Raw genomic sequence first — 20,764 nt, forward strand, 5'->3', positions numbered from 1 at the left:
ACTGAGCAAACTGATCCCAATGACAACAAAAAAGAAACTGATAAGTCAGTTGAACTGTTGAGTCTAAAAAGGGAGATTGCACAGCCAAAAGCTGAAATGATTGAAAATCAAGCCTTGATATTTCAGTTAAAAATAGAAATTTCAAAACATACTGAACTGATTCAAGCTTGAAACAAGTCTTCAGTTGCACTGACTGAAATGCAGAATTCACAAAAATCAGTTGATGATAAAACTGATTTAGGCTTTAACAATCATGTTGAAAATTCTGCAAGTGATACTCAACCAAGGTTGAATGAAAACAAAGGAAAGTACATTACCTTTGTAAAATCAACTATGGTAAATGAATTGTCAGAACCTAGTAAACCATCTGTTCAATTGACTTAAAGTAAGAACAAAGGCAAACGGTATGAAATTGGATATAGCTCTGAGAGTTCAACTGATACAAGAAATTGGTCATCTAAACGTTTCAGTTACAAAAATCAGTATTCAAGGAATGGCTATTACAATTACTACAACTGTAAGCCGATTCAGAAATGATATCAAAACAATAGTAAGTTGAAAAAGGATACGAATCATACTGTTTCATCCTCACATCACACACATATTGCCAAGAATTCGAGAAAAACCATTTGGAACACAGTGACTGGGAAGTCAGTTAAACTGATCCAAGTCTGGGTTCCTAAAGGACTAATCAATTTAGGACCCAAATTAATATGGGTATCAAAATTATATATACTGTGTGATTGCAGGTAACAGGTACAATCAAATAATCAACTTGGTATCTAGACAATGGCTATTCGCGACATTTGACAGGAGATGCAAATTTGCTATCTCAACTCATCAAATATACTGGAGCGAACATCAGTTTTGGAGATAACTTCAAAGGTAAAACTGTGGGTAAGGGTAAGCTTATCCATGGTAACTTTACAATTAAAGATGTTTTGCTAGTTGAGAATTTGAAGTATAACTTGATAAGCATCAGTCAGTTATGCGACAATAATTTCTCAGTTCAGTTTGACAGACACACTTGTTCAGTTAGAGACTCAACCGATGAAGTCATTTTAACTGGAAATCGTTGTGGAAATACTTACAAAGTCAGTTGGACTGAACAACCTCATGCACCAGTTTGTTTCATTGCTTCCAAATCTTCTAAAAACTGGTTGTGGCATAAGAGGTTGAACCACTTTAACTTTAAATCTATTACCTATCTGAGTAACCATGATTTTGTAACTGGTTTGTCCAAAATAGATTTTTCAAAAGATAAATTTTTTTCAGCATGTCAGTTTGGTAAACAAGTAAGATCTCCATTCAAAAACAAAGGTTGTAAATCATCTTCCCGATGCTTAGAACTGTTACATATGGATCTTTTTGGTCCAATACCAGTCATGAGTTTAGGGGGAATGAAATACACTCTAGTTGTTGTGGATGACTTTTCAAGATTTACTTGGGTTATTTTTCTCAAATCTAAAGACCAAACTGCTCCACAACTGATTAAGCTCTTTAAAAGACTTTTAAATGAAAAATCGGTTGGGATTGATCGAATAAGGTCTGACCGAGGGACTGAATTCATCAATCTAAATCTTTCAACTTTTCTAGAAAACACTGGAATCAAGCATGAGCTCTCAGCAGCTAGAACACCTCAGCAAAATGGTGTAGCTGAGAGAAGAAATCGGACCCTTAAAGAAGCTGCTAGAACAATGCTTGCTGATTCTGGTATTTCTCAAAGGTTTTGGGCTGAAGAAGTAAACACTGCATGTTATACTCAGAACAGATCAATTATTAATAAGAATCATGTGAAAACACCATATGAGATCTGGCATGGAAGAAAAAGTGTGGTTTCTTATTTCAAGATATTTGGCTGCAGATGTTTTATTCTTCATAATGGTAAAAATTATTTAAAAGCCTTTGATGCTGAATCTGCAGAGGGAATATTTCTTGGATATCTTCAGTTAGCAAAGCATATAGAGTTTTTAATAAAAATTCTTTAAAAATTGAAGAATTCATTCATGTTGTTTTTGATGAAACTGTACTAACTAATAAGCCAACTGATCCAGTTGAGCTGGTTGATCGATTTACAGAGATCAGTTTGGAGGATGAAAGTGAAGAAGAAAATCATATCAATAGAAATATCCTTCAAACACCTGAACCAGAAATACTAGATCAATCAGATGAATAGGAACTTGCTTCTGATAATCAGTTGGTGGAGCAAACAGATGATATTCAGTTACCAATTGATACAGCTCCAAGTGAAACTGAAAACATTCAGTTGCCAACAGAAGCGGTTGCTGATATGGAAACAACTAATGCTGAACTCAGATGGAAGAAATTACATCCACCAGAATTGGTGATAGGTAATCCATCTGACCCGGTAAGAACAAGAAATCAAATGCTTAATTTGTTCATTCATTCTTCTTTTGTCTCACAACTGGAACAAAAAAAAACTGATGAAGGTCTTGCTGATCCTAACTGGATAAATGCAATGCAAGAGGAGCTAAATAAGTTTAGCCACAACAATGTCTGGAACTTAGTTCCAATACCAGTTTGCAAAACTATTATAGGTACAAAATGGGTATTCAGAAATAAACTGAACAAAGATGGTTCAGTTTCACGCGATAAAGCAAGACTTGTTGCACAAGGATATAGGCAGGAAGAAGGAATTGACTATGATAAAACGTATGCACCAGTTGCAAGACTGGAAGCAATCAGAATGTTCCTTGCCTATGCATCATTCAAGAACTTCAAAGTCTATCAAATGGATGTAAAAATTGCATTTCTGAATGGTCAGTTGCAATAAAAAGTTTATGTTGAACAACCTCCAGGTTTTATCAATCATTCTTTTCCTGATCATGTCTATCAGTTGAACAAATCCTTATATGGTCTTAAACAAGCTCCAAGAGCTTGGTATGAGACACTTTCAAAATTCTTAACTGATCATGATTTTACTGTTGGCTCAGTTGACAAGACTTTGTTCAAATTTTCTAAGAATGATCACATTTTACTTGTGCAAATATATGTTGATGATATTATATTTGGGTCAACTAACCCCAAATTATGTGAGAAGTGTGCCAAGTTAATGCATGACAAATTTGAGATGAGTATGATCAGTGAACTGACATTCTTTCTTGGACTACAAGTGAAGCAACTGGAAACTGATATTTTTATCAGTCAGACCAAATACACGAAAGAATTGCTCAAGAAATTTGGCATAGAAACATGTTCAGCTGCAAGCACTCCCATGAGTTCATCAGTAAAACTGGACAATGATCAAGGGAGAATATCAGTTGAGACGACACTCTACAGAGGTTTAATAGGTTCATTATTGTACCTAACTGCTAGTCGTCCTGATATTGTATTTGTTGTTTACATGTGTGCTAGATTTCACGCAAATCTTAAGCAATCACATTTTATAGTTGCCAAAAGAATTTTAAAATATCTAAAAGGCACTCAAAATGTGGGATTATGGTATGCTAAAGACTCTTCTTTCAATTTATTTGGATATTCAGATGCAAATTATGCAGGATGTAAGTTAAATCGTAAAAGCACCAGTGGATCTTGTCAGTTTCTAGGAGACAGACTGATCTCATGGTTCAGCAAAAAGCAAACATCCATAGCTACTTCCACAATTGAAGCAGAATACCTTGCTGCTGGAAGCTGTTGTGCCCAACTGCTCTAGATTCAGCAACAACTGAAAGATTATGGATTTGATGCTAAAGAATCTCCCATATTTTGTGATAATACAAGCACGGTTGCAATAACCTACAATCCAGTTCTTCACTCAAGGACCAAGCACATTGATGTCAGGCATCACTTCATCAGAGATCATGCTCTGAAGAAAGCTATCAGACTGGAATATATGTCAACTGAACAACAAGTTGCTGACATCTTCACCAAACCATTGCTAGGGACTAATTTTTCTCACTTTTCGCAATATACTTGGTTTAATTTATTTATCTTAATTATATCAGTTTTATTGCTGCTTTGTCAATAACTGTTCATTCAGTTTGTCACTTATTATTTAATTGTTTGTCAACTGATTTCAGTTAGTCATTTATCAGTTACTATATTCAGTTCGTTAACTGTTTGTCAACTGATGTCAGTTAGTCATTTGTCAGTTCTTGTATTTAGTTTGTTAACTATTTATCAACTGATGAAAGTTAAGTTTTGCAGAAAGACAAAGAGACAACAAAAATGATACAAATCAAGATTTTATTACGAATAAAATCGATACCATATAACATCACTTAGTCCACTACCTATGGCATCTTGCCATAACATCAACCAATTATTCAAGTCGTGACTCCTATTATTCTTGAAGGCTTCGGCATTTTCAATTCTCTAAAGCAAGTGCCATTCCTTCAACTGCATCATGTGATCAGCACATCATCCTTGACTAGATCAGATACATGATCGACTTGAGCAAGCCTTTTAAGATTCCTTGCAAGTGATCTCTGCTGAGCAGAAGCATGAAATTCTCCATCATTGATTGATTGGATGTAGTGAGCAGTAGTCCAAACGGACATAACCTTTGTAAAGACGTATTCTTCAGCATCTCATTTAAACTTCTGAATACGTGAGGCGTCCATGAAGGAGGAGGGACATGAGCGCTGCTTTCACAATCCATTAGAGTTCAGATGTCATTACCAAATGACAATGTTCTTAATTTATAGAAAAGAGACAGGAGGAAGACAAAGAGTCATCAGGCCTTAACTGATTCAGACTAAGTTTCTCTTACCCTTATTTATTTGCATTTATTAAGGGGGAATATCGAGCAAAAAGTTAACTGAGAAGACAATAGTCAGTTGGACTTCAACTGAACTGACTAAGTTTTCAACTGGTCACTTAGTTGCTGACCCAACTGATCTTCTCATATATGTTAACCGATAAATCGAATAATATTCTATATTAAATGATGTGACTGTTTGTCGAAGTATTAATTGATTCCTTTCATTGAATACTATTTTGAAACGTGAACCCACATAATCCATTCATATTCTATACATGTTTTTATCACACGTACACGCGTTTTAAATTCAAATTTTCCTGGATTGACACGTGTCCAAAAAATTTGAACAGTCACTTACATCAGTACTATACCCCGCTCCAATTTAGTTTTTCTTCTTACGCACGCATTCAGCATTCAGAACAAATATCTACTCAAGCATACTCTTTTTTGGCAGATTTCACTCAATCAAATGGCAAACCAAATCCCAGCTCATGTTATGAACGCTATGGCGATCGACTTTGATTCAGTCTTGACTGTAAAAGAAGAAGAAGTCAAGAACATTTTTCTGAAACTGCAAGCAGCTGGACTGAAACAATTTCTGGGATTATCTACTCAAGAAATTTATCCTGAAGAGATCCAAGATGTCTATGCCACCGGCTATGTCACTAAGGAAGGTAGTATCGCAACTACTGTAAATGGTCAGCTGCTGATCATTGAAGAGGACTTCTTCTGCAACCTTTTTCAACTGCCTACTGATGGTCTAGTTAACCTTTCTGAGGTAAAAGCTTCTGATGTTGAAGAGATGCAAACTCTTCTCTCTGCTGATGGTCGGAAAATCAAAATTTCCGATCCCAAGAAGGAACTGAAGCCCGAAGTACAACTGCTGGCAGATATTGTAGCGAAGGGGTTCTTGGCAAAGGCAGGATCCTTTGCTGCACTTACTCTGGAGAAGTTTCAAGCTATGACTGCAATCATGGCTGAAAGAAAGATGAACTGGAAGAATATTATTTTCAACATCTTGAGGAACATGTTTCAATCTTCCAAGCAATCTAAGGGTTTTGTGGTGGCAGCTCAGCTATTTGCTGAAGGTCAAGGGGATGGTGACTGATGATTCTGAGAGATCATCTAAACTGAAAATATTCAATGCCAAAAATGTTCAGCCACCCAAGCAGAAACTGGACATGACTCTTGAGAAGTTTATTCAAGTGAAGAAGGAGATTGGGATGGAAGGAGCTCCCAAATCAGTTAATAAAGCTAGGAAGGAGACTCAAAAAAAGATGCTTAAACTTAAACTGATTATCATTGATAGCGATTCTGAGAAGACTCCATCTCCCAAAATTTCCAAGAAACCCAGGACCAAGAAGACAAAATCAGTGATGGATGTGAGCACTATCCCAACTGATAAGACCATCCAATCTGCAGCTAATCCGCCGATCAAGGCTACTCCACTCAGAATTGTACCAGTTGAGCCGTCAACTGATGATCAGTTACCACTGTCTGCAGTTCTCAAAAAATCTATCACCGAATCTGGTGAAAATAAGAAGCTTGCTGGAGTTAAAGCTCCATTTATCACTGTCACCAGACCTACTCCTCTGCCGATGGCAAGACCGAAAGGAGTAGTGATTCGAGAACAGATGGATGCGACAAGATCAGGACTGAGCATTTCGCATGTTCTAACTGAATCTAAGGGGAAAGGGAAAATGGTTGAAGAGCCCAGATCAACCAATACCATTCAGACACACATTTACCTCATTTGGAAGGAAGTCGATGAATTTTCTGAAGGTAAACTCAAAACTTATGAACAATAAGTAAAGTTTAGAACTGTTGTGTTTTCCAGGAAATTGCAGAAGAAATGAGTTTTAAAGAAATTCATTGCCATGGAAACACTTGTTCTGAAACTGGTCAAAGCTGCCTCGGTGGTTCAAGCACTCGAGAGGAAGAAATATTTCTTTGATCAGGTACGGGCAAAGAAACTAAGTCAGTTGATCGGTCAGTTGTGTCAGAACTACGATCGCACAAGCCCAACTGCTATTAATGATAAAGCAGTTCATGACCAACTGAACTTGGACTTGTTAGCTCTGCAAATGGAAATCAAGCATTGGGAAATGGATCAAGAACTTATTATTCCAGATAATTCCCAAGATCTTTCTTCAGATGAGCTAGCTGATCAATCAGTTCAAACATATCAGCCATCCAAGGATCCAAGTGCAGGCTCTGCTGAACAGACAACTGATTCTTTTCTAAAGATCTGTCAAAGCCAACTGATGTTCCTCAGTCTTCAACTTCTGAAGCTACACTCTACATCAGTTGAGCATTCTTTACCAGAAATAACTGTTGTTTCAACTAATCATCCCCTTGAAGCATCATTAGACCCTGCAACTGAACCAACTTCTCCTCCACAACCTCAACAAGAAGTCTTACCAGAAGAGACTTCAGAAATGGTCAATACTACAACTGAACCAACTGATGGGGCACTGGTCATTTTCAATGAAGAGAACGGAGGGGAACCAGAAACTTCCGGAGCCATGTCTCCAGGCATCACAATAGAAATTGAGTCTCTGTTCGAAGAAATTACAGCTATTCAGACCAACCTCTTCGGTATAATGACTTCCATTTCTGACATCTGATCAACGCAATTCTTGCACACGATGAGGATTGATTCTATTAAGGATAACACCATGGGTAAACTGCAGAAAATCCAGAAGGATGTTTCTTCCTTATTATTTCAGATGGAAGAGCTCCGCAAAGACAGAGTTTCAACTGAAGCACATTTCCAGACGCAAGCATTAGTGACAAGACGTCTAGACTATCTGGAAAGTACTGTTTCAAAGCGAATAGATTTACTTCAAGATATCCTAATGAATGCAGTTTCTAATCTCTCTTCAGATTTGCGGAATTTATCAAAAAAGGCTGATGAGTTTGACAAAAAGGGGGAAATAGGAGAAATTAAATATCAGAAAGGGGAAGACAAAGGAAAGAAGAAGAAATAAAGATCAGTTGAAGACTTTAGCAGGAATTCTTTATTCTTTTATTCTTTGTACGAATCTGTACATTAGAAGAATTATTTTATCTACAATGAGTTCGAAGAGTATTTTTGAGTTCAGTTATCAGTTCATACTTTACAAGTTTTGTCAAACACCAAAAAGAGGAAAATTATTGGAAATTTAATTTCGGTTGTTTGACAAACTAAGTGATTAATTTATTGGACTAAATGATCAAGTAACTTGTAGTAACTGAACTACTCAAACCAACTGACAGTTACCTAACTAAATATTAATGTGCAGTTTATCGAAGGCAACTGAAACCAGCTGAACTAGACTTACGAAGACAACTGACTGATAAGTTGGAAACTGATCAGTTGACATATTCAATTGTGAACTTATCAGCTGATCATTCAGCTATACACGTCATCAGTTGAAAAGGACATTCAACCGACAATAGTACAAATCAGACTGCAACTCGTAGTGGAATGCCGTATTTCAGAGCTTACAGTGTACAAATGTCAGAAGAATATCGATGTGGAAATCAACGGATATATTGATTCAAATTATATTTAATGTTACCGTTGAAGAGAAGCCTATAAATAGGTGAGAAGAGCAGTTGAGCTAGCAATCAATCGATCTATCTATTCTCAAGCTTGATGTTACCCTGCTGAATTCATAGCTCTCACTAAAAGATCAAAAGCTCACACTTATCTGATTTATCTCTAGCATTTGAGGCTATCTTTCGAGCTTACAAGCACAAATAGTTTTATTTTTTATTTGATCTTATCTAGATCAACTATGCTAAGTTCAGTCGAAGAACTGTGAGATATTTAGTAAACTAAGAGTTTCAGTTTTGGCAGTGTTAAGTCCGAACTGAAGTAGGTCTGTACAATCTTTGTATCGATCAAAGTCTTTTAGTGCATATCATATCCTTGTGATAGAAGGGGTGACATATGAGTTATTTCAATCTCCGAACATCCATAAATATTCGTTTTATTACTTCAGTTATTTATTCTATCTCTCAGTCAGTTTATTTTCGCAACTGTTATCAGTTAAACTGATTGTCATTGACTGACAAGATTCCTAGTTTCAGTTTGTTACAGAACTGACACTTCATTCGAAAAGATTCAAAAATTGTGAGTGTTTATTCAACCCCCCATTCTAAACACATCTCAACCTATCAACCGATCCTAACAACTTGCTACTCATGCTTAGAACGTGCTGAGCCATTAGACTCACTAGGTTTGAATGTTGCAGGATTTGATGACTTGAGGAGGCGTTGACGCTTGAGTGGATCGAGTGCGACAGTACACTCCCGAGGGATGTTTATATTCCGCACTAGCTTAATATATAAAAGATTATTTTCCGCATTAGCTTGATAAATATAATATTTGAAGAATTTAAGTTTAAGAATTTATTAGACATTTTTATGCTTTATTTTATTGTTAGTCTTAATTTATGTTTAAGAATTTATTAGACATTTTTATGTTTTATTTTATTGTTATTTGATCTTTTTAAAGGTTGATGTAGGATTTTTGAGTAGTTGACGATTTAGGATTTTTATGCACTCGAAATTTCAAATGTTAAACTATTGTGATTTATGAAAATGTTAAGTTATTTTAGTTGTTAATTTTCGAGTTTATGATTTATATAAAAAAAAAGTAGTGGACGTTTCAGAAATGATCAAATCAGTTAAGAACAAAAACAAGTAGTTAAACAGAAATAACACAAGATATGTTTGTGGATGTTCATAGACTTCAATTGCTCCTACGTCACCTCTTCTACCACCTTGGGTAGGATCCACTAGAAAATTTTTATTTATACAACACCTTGTACAAACCCATTCAGCTTAGGAGTTACTTCACTACCTAACTGAACTCCTAGTCTAGACTGAAGACAACACTTTCCAACCAACACTTGTTTGACGTCTATGTGGCAAAGACTACATACACAAGTTTTACGTCACTGTGCAAGACCCACTCAACTATTCTATAAGCTCAACTTTCTGTATTTGTGAGTGGTGGTGTGTGTTTGTGAGAACTGAACAGTGAATACAACGAGAAGATGTTCTCACACACTAAGAGAAATAAGCTTCTAAACTAAGCCGATATAACTTTGGTGTATTCCCTCGACTGGGCTGATTGCTTTTTTTAAGTTGATATGCAATATGCGTGCCCTTTCTTTTCTATCTTTTTTATCCGCTTACTTCTCACTGATCTTCATCTTCTATTTATAGGTGGGAAACTTGATCGTACACTAAGACTCAATAATTTTATCCGTTGCAGCTTGAATGTGTTCCTTGAAATTTGTGTCTCAACTTTTCCGGCAGCCATTCTGGAACATTTTGGATTTAAGCTTTTCTGCAATGTCCATTATTATACTATGATCGTACAATTTCTTTTGTACTTTTGTGCACAACTAGAATCCACTTAGGTAAGCTTGTCGTGTTCTGCAAACTGGTTGATTCCTAATTGATGCTCTGAACTGGTCTGGAACTAGTACGGTGAGATCAGTTGACTCGTCAGCTGAACTGATTTTACTGATTCAGTTGAACTGGTCAGTTGGGCTGTTCATTTGTTGAAATCTTCATCAGCTGGCCGGGCTTCTGAAGGTCTTCTGCTGAACCACCTATCAACTGAACAATCAGTGGAATTGTTGTTGATGCTTCAGTTGGACTGGTTCAATTTGGGCAATCATTTGGCACTTTCAATTTGCTTCTCGAAAGCTTCAGTTTTGGCTCGTTAACTGATCAGTTCGAAGTCTGATCAGTTTCAGCTTACTGCACACTTCGATAAATCATTAATAACAAAATAACAAGTTTTGTTAACATCAAAATCATGATTGCGAACATGAAATGTTCCAAAAATCTTCCCCTTTTTATTATGACAAAACTTGAGCAATTAAAGCGATTTTAAAACAAAATTTTAAAAAGTAAAACTGATTAGTTTAAAGTAAAATTGATTCTCCCCTTTTGTGAGAATCAAAAACTTTTAATCAAAAAGAAAAATTTCAGCTTGAGGGATAAGAAAGCTCTCCCTCAAAAACTTAATTCAAAACGAGTTTAAAAACATTTTTCAGTTCGAGGTATAATTTTAAAGAAAACTCACCCTCAAGAACTGAATTAAAAACTCCCCCTTAAAATATATTCATTTACGTGATTTGATGAAGTTTTAGCATCTTTTAATATTAAAGCAGTTTAGGCAACACATTAACTGAAAATATCAGTTTAGTTACATTCAAACCAACTGTATAAACATGATGTTTATTTAATAAAATAGGCGTCCCTTGTATTATACATTAAGCACACCAACAAGTGTAAGAGAAATTCTACAATACTAGCAAATATTAAACAACGTCAAATATCAATTAGTTTATACATAATAGAACTGAATATACTAATAACTGGTTGCCTTGAATGCTTTGAAATGCTGCATCGATCTTGAGTCTCTTTTTGCCAGAAGAACAACTAATTTTCCTTGGACTTGATCTATGTGCTGTCTAACTGGTCGAACGAACTCAAACTGGACTCAACTGATGCTGAACCAGATAGATAATCTACTCTGATATGATATGGAAATGAAGCGGCGATACTTTTGCTAATTAAGCTCCACTTAAATCATCAGTTTCAGCTGGCAGTTGAGTTTCGTCTGTTGATCAGCTGAACTGGTGGGTTTGCAACTGAAATCTCATCCACTGATCAGCTTATCTACTCGAATGACAGTCTGAACTCAGGAACCCTGCAAGCTGCTAAAATATCAAAATTAAGGATTCGAGAGAAGTGGCTACAATAATAGACAAGAACCTTCTCTCTTCACGCAGTAAACTCATAAAATTTTTAAGAGGATTTTGAAATCCATTTTAAATACCATTTTGAAACATATTTTAAAATAACAGCTTTAAAATGTCTTTCTTAGAACAGTTAGCTCTTATATCAATTGATGGATCGGTTCTGACACCTGTGAGGGTGCTTCAAACATAATATTCTCCATGAGCTTCAATAGCTCGTGTTCTAAGAATGTATACACCGATGAATTAGATCGATTTTGGTGTTATACTAGGCGGAAAATACTCGAAATAATCTTTCGTTCAGAAAACTGATAGGTTTTATATCTTGTGCAACTGAATAACGGAAAATTGCATGGGATCAGTTCTGGCTTATATCAGTTTAGTTATGAACAGAACTGAACTGATATCAGCTGAACTCATCAAATCAGTTAAGGAAAAAAACAAGCAGTTAAACAGAAATAACACAAGATATGTTTATAGATGTTCGAAGACTTCAACTGCTCCTACGTCACCCCTTCTACCACCTCGGATAGGATCCACTAGAAGACTTTGATTTATACAACACTTTGTACAAACCCAGTCAGCTTAGAACTTACACTACTGCCTAACTGAACTTATACTCTAGACTGAAGACAACATCTTTCAGCCAACACTTGTTTAACGTCTATGTGTCAAAGACTACATACACAAGTTTTACGTCTTTGTGCAAGACCCTCTCAGCTATTCTATAAGTTCAACTCTCTGTATTTGTGAGTGGTGGTGTGTGTGTGTGTGTGAGAGAGAACTGAACAGTGGATACAACGGGAAGATGTTCTCACACACTGAGGGAAATAAGCTTCTAAACTAAGCCTATATAACATTGGTGTATTCCCTCGACTGGGCTGATTGCTTCCTTGTAAGTTGATATGCAATATGTGTGCCATTTCTTTTCTCTCTTGTTTTCCCGCTTACTTCTCACTGATCTTCATCTTCTATTTATAGGCGGGAAGCTTGATCGTACAGTGAGACTCAATAATTGTATCTGTTGCAGCTTGAATGCGTTCCTTGAAATTTGTGTCTCTACTTTTCCGACAGCCATTATGGAACATTTTGACTTTAAGCTTTTCTGCAACGTCCATTATTGCACCATGATCGTACAATTGCTTTTGTACCCTTGTGCACAGCTAGAATCTACTTAGATAAGCTTGTCGTATTCTGCAAACTGATTGATTCCTAACTGATGCTCTGAACTGATCTGGAACTGGTATGGTGAGATCAGTTGACTCGTCAGCTGAACTGATGTCACTGATTCAGTTGAACTGGTCAGTTGGGCTCTTCATCAACTGGTCGGTTTTCTGAACGTCTTCTGCTGAACCACCTATCAATTGAATAATTAGTTGAACTGTTATTGTTGCTTTAGTTGGACTGGTTTAGTTTAGGCAATCAGTTGGCACTTTCAGATTGCTTCTCGAAAGCTTCAGTTTTGGCTCGGTAACTGATCAGTTCAAAGTTTGATCAGTTTCAGCTTCTTGCACACTTCGATAAATCATTAATAACAAAATCACAATTTCTGTTAACATCAAAATCAAAATTGCGAACATGAAATATTCCAACAATACGATATTACGAAGCATCAGTGGGAAATGGATGGAAAGGAATGTTGAATGCTTGGGAGTATGGAATCCAACTCTCTTGTTCATCCCGAAAGGAATGTGCCTTGCTTGCCCATCCTTGTTTATTAATTTTTAGAAAATTTGTTTTTTCTGCCTTTGTGTGGAAAAATTGAGTTTTAGTCTTCTATTTTTTATATGATTTTGTCATTTATTTTATAATTCTAGTTTTTTTTTACATAAAAGTGTTTGACACGCATTGGTGATACATGGAAAATGACTAAAAGTTATTTTTTTAAAAAAAAATTGAATTAAAATTGAAATTTATACCGTATAGAGGACTTAAAATATAAATGAATAAAAATCATAAAGAAGTAAAAGTAGATTTGAGCCCTAATTATAATTATTATCGAATTAGTAAGTAGTAACTTTGAAGCTAAACGGGCCCTATAAATATTGGGCCTGAACTCCAAGCCCGGAAAACCCAAATTGCATCAACATGGAGTCCTATTATAACACGTGCATGATAATTTTTCTCTCATTTTGGCTAAATTCATAGCCCTTTTGGTATCCATGGCTTCTGCTGCTCCGGCAAAAACCAACACGAAAAAAATACTGAAATTCGATTCCGAGGATGATGTGGCCATTGCTCTGGCGGAATACACCGCCGATCTCTCCGAAAAGTTTATCAAACATAAGGGTTCTTTCTCTGTTGTTCTCTCCGGCGGCACTCTGATCGAAACGCTCAGGTGAATATCATTTTATTATTCTTTGTCGTGCCCGCCGTTGTTCGGCAAATTGGAACATGAAAATTTAATCAAATGTTATTTTTCCATTTTTGTTCTAGTGTAGAGGAAGGGTGAAAACTGTAAAGGCGAGATTTTTCCGCGATTTTTTCCCTGGAAAATTAGCATGCTGCGTATAGATTTTTCTTCAGTTGGATGAAGTGAAAAAGTTTGATGAAAATATGTTTTAGATTGGAAATTTTATCGGTAAAGATGTCAGGAAAATAAAATTGAAATGAAAATCTATCACATATTACTAATTTACGAGGTATTTTGTTTTCTAACCACTGGATTTTCTAACTAAACAGTTGGTGGATGTTATTTTACAAATTTTCCACTAATTTACATGTTAGTTTCTTGATGTCTTTCTTTCTTTTGACAAGCTAAAAATGATATTCCATGATTTGTGGCATTTAATTTTGGAATCTCAGGAAGCTAGTGGAGCTTCCGTATAGGGATTCAGTTGATTGGTCGAAATGGCTGATTTTTTGGGTGGATGAGAGAGTAGTTCCCCTGGATCATGATGATAGCAATTACAAGCTTGCCAAGCTTGGTTTTTTTTCGAAAGTAAGTGAAATTCATGGTTTTTTTTTTTATTATTATTATTATTATTATCCTGAAACGTTTAAATTTTATGTATTTTTAGATTTCTGAATGATTATCAAATTAGAAGAACGGAAACTTTTGGAATCTGGGATGATAATAGAAGGATAGCGAAATGAAGTTATGATAAAAGTCCTTGTTTATGAAAATTTTTGAACCTTTCCACAACCATGAAAGTTGCCTCAATTTTTATTGGTTCCGGTAGGTACCAATTCCTTCCAGCAACATTTATGCCATCAACGACAAGAAGTCTCCAGAGGGTGCAGCTGACGATTACGAGGAACGTCTCAGTCATCTGGTTGAGAGCAAAATTCTACCCATTTCAGATGCTAGTGGGTTCCCAAAATTTGATCTTATGCTCCTAGGAATGGGACCAGATGGACATGTAGCCTCACTATTCCCTACCCGTCACCAACGCTATGAAAAGAAGCGCTGCGTCACCTTCATTACTGACTCTCCCAAACCACCTCCACCGAGGATAACGTTCACATTTCCTGTGATTAACTCAGCTTCAGAGATCGCAATGGTGGTCACTGGGGCTGAATTAGCCAATACTGTGAAGATTGCATTGGGTAACAGCCATACTCCGGATTCAACTCCCCTGCCTGTTACTGAAGTTTCAGCTGAAGGGGAATTGACATGGTTCTTGGACCAGCATGCTGCTTCGAAACTTTAGATTTTGTAGACTTTGATCTATTAATAAGGATGATCCACCCCAAATATGCGGTAGAACTTGGGCTGCTTCAGTTACATAATCATTTTCTCTGCTCTATCAGCTCTTCCATCCATTAACATGTATGGTGGAAGCTAGATTTGAGTCATGTTCTATGTAATGATTAAATTAATAATATCCTATATGATAACTGATGAGTCTAAATTTCTTAAAAATGTTCCAGTACTTCTGTTCAACTTCAAAATCTTGGTAGTGCGCTTGTGGTAGGAGTTATTTTCTTGGACATTGAATTTGATATCTTTTGCAATAATTTTCGTACTAACAGCATGGAACTAGTTTAGCTTGAAGCGAGGTTCTTCGTTTCTATCTTTGAAGCATTTCATTTTTAACTTCCGTATGAGAAACACATGTTGGGGAAAGCCCATAAACCGCATAATCTATCATGTTAAATCATTAAGAATTTGACTAAAAACTTAAACGGAAGCGTACCTGAAACTAGACATGTCAAAATGGGTTGGCGGGACGGGCCAGCCCGCCACCCGCCGCAACCTGCCATTAGACGGGGCGGGGCGGGCCTCTAAATGGTCAACTCAGCCCAACCCACATTGGACCGCGAGTTAGGCGGGCCGACCCGCTTATTTTTTTTAAAAAAAATATTAAACATATTTCAGTCAAATAGTTTCATAAAATAATTAAAAGCATTGAAATAAGAAATTAAGAAAGCATACAACATAATCCATAAAAAATAAAGTGTTTAAAACAAACATGAAGATTGAGACATGGAAGATAACATAAAGTCAAGGAAAGAGACGGTTGTAAATTTTAAAAAATATTATGTCTTCAACAATACACATAATTAGCAAACCTTCGTCGGGTCCACAAAATTTCACTGCAAGTCGTCGGACTTCAAATGAAACCATTCTTGAGTTCACAAACAATTGCTATGCTTAAAAATTATTTTAAAATTCATGAATAAAATTTACAGGAATTTCTTCCCTTTTGTTTTCTTTATGTATATTTGTAAATTTATCTTTTTTTTATTTTCTTTATGTATATTTGTTGTAAGAGTAAATTATCAATAAATTTGTTCTAAGACATGGAGGCGCATGAAACTTATTCCAACTTTTATATAAAACTTAAAACTTAAAAATATAAAATTTTATCCTAATTTGGCGGGCCAACCCGCCTCGTTTGGGCTCGACCCGTCTTGGCCCGCAACCCAAACGGGCTGTTTTTTTATCAACCCAACCCGTTAAATTTTTATAGCGGGGCGGGCCGACCCGACGGGCCTAACCCAATTTGACAAGTCTACCTGAAACCATAATCCTAAATTCTTTAGAACGTGTCTTGATCTTCCAGATCTACGCGCTATTTCCTTGAGAGAATCCTTTAGTTTCTCTTCAGAACTATTTTCTTAATGGGAGAGAGAATAGTGAAAGTGATAGCACGAGATCTGAGGACCATGACCCATATATATAAATGATGATTGTTCTTATCTTCTTATATTTCTGTTTTAGCCCATCATAATTACACTTATGTCTCTACACATTAAAGGCCACAACCTATTAGATACATTAAAGTCCAATAACCCAAAACCTTATTTGATCACTTTATTTTGGGCTTAACTTAATAGACAACTCACACACATAATTATTCACATATAAGCCCATAAAAATAAAATTGATCCAACAATCTCCCACTTGAGCTATATGTGCAACCTTATAATTATGTTTGTGAAAATAACCTTATGAGCTCAAAATTGTTGTCATTCTGAAATGTATCTATAACCAATCTGGTCCATCAATCACATCAATATAAGATCAAAGCAGTCTTCGCTATACTCAAGATAACTAGACCCATCAATGGTCACATATGCCAACACAACTGAATGACATGGATCATGAAGTGGATGTGTAGCATGGAAATTTTATGCAATGTGACCGTAACATGCCTATTTCCAACTGGTCCTCCCTTTAACCTTATTGAGATCAAACTTTAAACCATAATCAGAGTGTAACTTAACTTGAAATTTATTTCTGCAGAAAATAAATTTACATAATTGTAACTGAAAATGTCTACAACTGAAGCATTTAAAATAACAAACTCCCACTAAAACTGAATTTCTTCAATTGACATAACAGTCATACTAGAAATGTGCTTATGAAACTATTTGGGTGGTAATCCCTTAGTAAGCGGATCCGCAACCATGAAGTTTGTACCGATATACTGAATAGACAACTTTCCACTCTGAATTCTTTCTTTAACAAGCAGAAACTTGATGTCAATGTGTTTTGACTTCGTCGAGCTTATGTTGTTATTGGAATACATAACTACTGATTTATTGTTACAATGTAACCTTAGTGACCTTTCAATGCCACCAACAATGCGCAGTCCCGTGACAAAATTTTGCAGCCATATTCCATGATTGGATGCCTCATAACACGCTACAAACGCAGCTGCCATGGTGGAAGAGGCTATAAGTGACTGTTTAGCACTCTTCCAGGAAATGACACCTCCAGCAAGGAGATAGATATAGTCCAACATAGATTTCATACTGTCTTGGCATCCAGCAAAATCGGAGTCAGTATATCCAATGATTTCAAGCTGATCCAACCTCCGATATATGAGCATGTAATCTTTTGTTCTCTGTAAGTACCGTAAAACCCTTTTGACTGCTTTCCATTGTTCCACTCTCTGATTACTTAAATATCGTCTCAACATTCCTGTCACGTGCGCAATATCTGGATGTGTACAAACCTGAGCATACATCAGACTCCCCACTGTAGATGCATAAGGAATCTTCTGCATTTCTTTTTCCTCAAAATCATTCTTCGGGCATTGTTTGAGACTAAATTTGTCTCCCTTAGCCACAGGGGTATCCGTTGGTTTATAATCTTGCATCCCATATCGCTTGAGAACTTTCTCGATATAGCTTTTCTGAGACAATCTAAGAATGCATCGAGAACGATCCCGATGTTTGAATACCCAGTACAAAAGATGCATCACCAAGATCTTTCATCTCAAAATTCTTAGTTAGAAATCTCTTGGTGTCATGCAGCAAATCTATATAGTTGCTAGCGAGCAGAATGTCATCAACATATAAAACCAGAAAAATATACTTACTCCCACTGAACTTATGGTACACAAAATTATCGATCAAATTCATCTCAAAACCAAACGAGATGATCACTTGATGAAATTCGAAATACCATTGTCGAGATTTCTGCTTGAGCCCAAAGATGGATTTCTTTAATTTGCAAACCATATTATTTGTGTCTTTGAACACAAAATTTTCTGGCTGCACCATATAAATCGTTTCATCAATGTCACCATTTAGAAACGCAGTCTTTACATTCATCTGATGAAGCTCAAGATCGAAATTCACCACCAAAGCCATTATAATCCTTAAAGAGTCTTTCGAATAAATCGGAGAGAAAGTCTCTTTATAATCAATGCCTTCTTTCTGTGTAAAGCGTTTAGCGACAAGACGAGCTTTATATCTTTCCACATTGCCTTTCGAATCCCTCTTGGTTTTAAATATCCATTTACAACCAATGAGATTCGTACATTTAGGCAATGGGACAAGATCCCATATGTCATTGTCCTTCATGGACTTTATCTCCTCATTCATGGCATCATTCCACTTTTGAGAGTTAGAACTTTCCATGGCTTGACGGAAGTTAATAGGATCATCCTCCATCAATCCAATGTCTGCTTCATGTTCTTGAAGAAATACAATGCAGTCATCTGGCACTGCATTTTTTCGCTCTCTAGTGGATTTTCTTAATGGCATAGGTTCTAGAGGTGCCTGAGTTTGTTCATCTGGAATGGGAGAATCTCTAATATTATCTTCCTGTATTGTATCTTGGTCAAAGTGAGGAATGTGATCCTGATCAATGTCCAAGACACCTGTGGGAATATTTACATATACCTCTTCAAAGACAATATCTCTTACTTTATCTCCCCCCACAAACTCAACATCCTCAAAGAACTGGGCATTTCCTAACTCAAAAATCGACTTACTCGTGGGATCATAAAACTTGTACCCCCTGGATCTTTCAGAGTATCCTATAAAATAACATCTGACCGTCCTTGAGTCCAATTTCTTTTTATTAGGCTTGATAGGCCTTGCCTCAGCTGGACATCCCCAAACATGCAGATGCTTAAGACTAAGCTTTTTACCCGTCCAAAGTTCATAAGGGGTTTTGGTCGCTGCCTTAGTTGGAACCCTGTTAAGGATATATACTGCGGTCTTTAGTGCTTCTCCCCAGAGTGATTCTGGTAAGGTAGAATGACTGATCATACTCATCACCATGTCCTTAAGCGTTCTGTTTCGTCTTTCAGCAACACTATTCATAGTGGGCGAACCTGGCATGGTGTACTGTGGGACGATACCGCATTCCTCTAGGAATCTAGCAAAAGGTCCTGGACGTTGTTCACCTGAACCGTCATATCTACCATAGTATTCACCACCACGGTCAGATCTAACGCTTTTAATCTTTAAGCCAAGTTGATTTTCAACTTCAGCTTTATAGTTTTTGAACACATCCAATGACTGTGCCTTTTCATGAATGAGATAAATGACATATCTTGAAAAATCGTCTGTGAACATTATAAAATATTGTTGACCATTCCAAGAAGCCGAAGGGAATGGTCCACAAATATCATTAGGTATAAGTTTTAAGACGCCTAAACACCTGTTGGATTCAAATCTCCTTTTGTTGGTTTGTTTTCCCTTTATACAATTAACACGATTATTAAAATCTGTGTAATCTTAAGGTTCGAGAATTTCGTCTGACACGAGTCTTCTTATTCTCTTTTCAGAGATATAACCCAATCTTTTGTGCCATAACGCAGCTGAATTCTCACTAGTTAATTTTCTTTTAGTGCCTCTACTTGTTTGCAGTGATTCATTAAATGAAGCAATATTATCCAAAGAATAAAGATTATCATACCCTGATAAAGAACCAGAACCAACCAATTTTGAATCGAGAAACAAACTGAATATTCTATTTTCAAAAGAACAAGAATAACCAAATTTGTCCAAAGCAGAAATGAAAATCAAATTCAGTCTAAAAGACGGCACAACAAATGTTTCATAAAGATCCAAATATATTCCAGTCTTCAACAATAATCTAAATTTTCCTATTGCCTCAACTTCAACTTTGTTGCCATCACCAACATAGATGAATCTTTCAGCATAACTTGGTTTTCGGCAATCCAGGCAACACTGCATAGACACACTGATGTGAGTTGTTGCGCCAGAATCTATCTACCACGTGTGTCTAGGCACTGAAGTTAAATTAACCTCAGAACAAACCATATTCAGAAGCATACCTTTCTTAGCACGCCAAGCGTGATAATTACTGCACTGCTTCTTCATATGCCCATCACTGCCACAGAAAAAACAACAAGAACTTTGAGAATCACTAGGATTTTTCTGTTGTTTCTTCGGAGGCTGTGTATCCGCAGCTTCCTTATCCTTTCTTTTCTTTCCTTTATCTTTCGAGGTAGAGGCATAATGAGCACTTTTTGTCTTGTCTTGCTTCAACCTTTCCTCTTCATGGACACAATGCGAGATGAGTTCATTCAGAGACCAAGTCTCTTTCTGACAGTTATAT

At 36.4% G+C, this 20,764-nt stretch overlaps 1 protein-coding gene across 1 annotated transcript; it reads left to right on the top strand.

Moving 5' to 3' along the window:
* Positions 1–13,577: 13,577 nt before the first annotated feature.
* Positions 13,578–15,379, top strand: LOC142533735 (putative 6-phosphogluconolactonase 4, chloroplastic). Its single transcript, XM_075640609.1, has 3 exons — positions 13,578–13,831; positions 14,299–14,434; positions 14,676–15,379. The coding sequence occupies exons 1-3, from the start codon at positions 13,656–13,658 to the stop codon at positions 15,144–15,146; spliced, it is 783 nt and encodes a 260-aa protein (XP_075496724.1). The 5' UTR covers positions 13,578–13,655; the 3' UTR covers positions 15,147–15,379.
* The last annotated feature ends 5,385 nt before the right edge of the window (positions 15,380–20,764 follow it).

Source organism: Primulina tabacum, chromosome 18 (genome assembly GCF_025594145.1).
Source record: "Primulina tabacum isolate GXHZ01 chromosome 18, ASM2559414v2, whole genome shotgun sequence".
NCBI classification, from domain to species: Eukaryota; Viridiplantae; Streptophyta; class Magnoliopsida; order Lamiales; family Gesneriaceae; genus Primulina; species Primulina tabacum.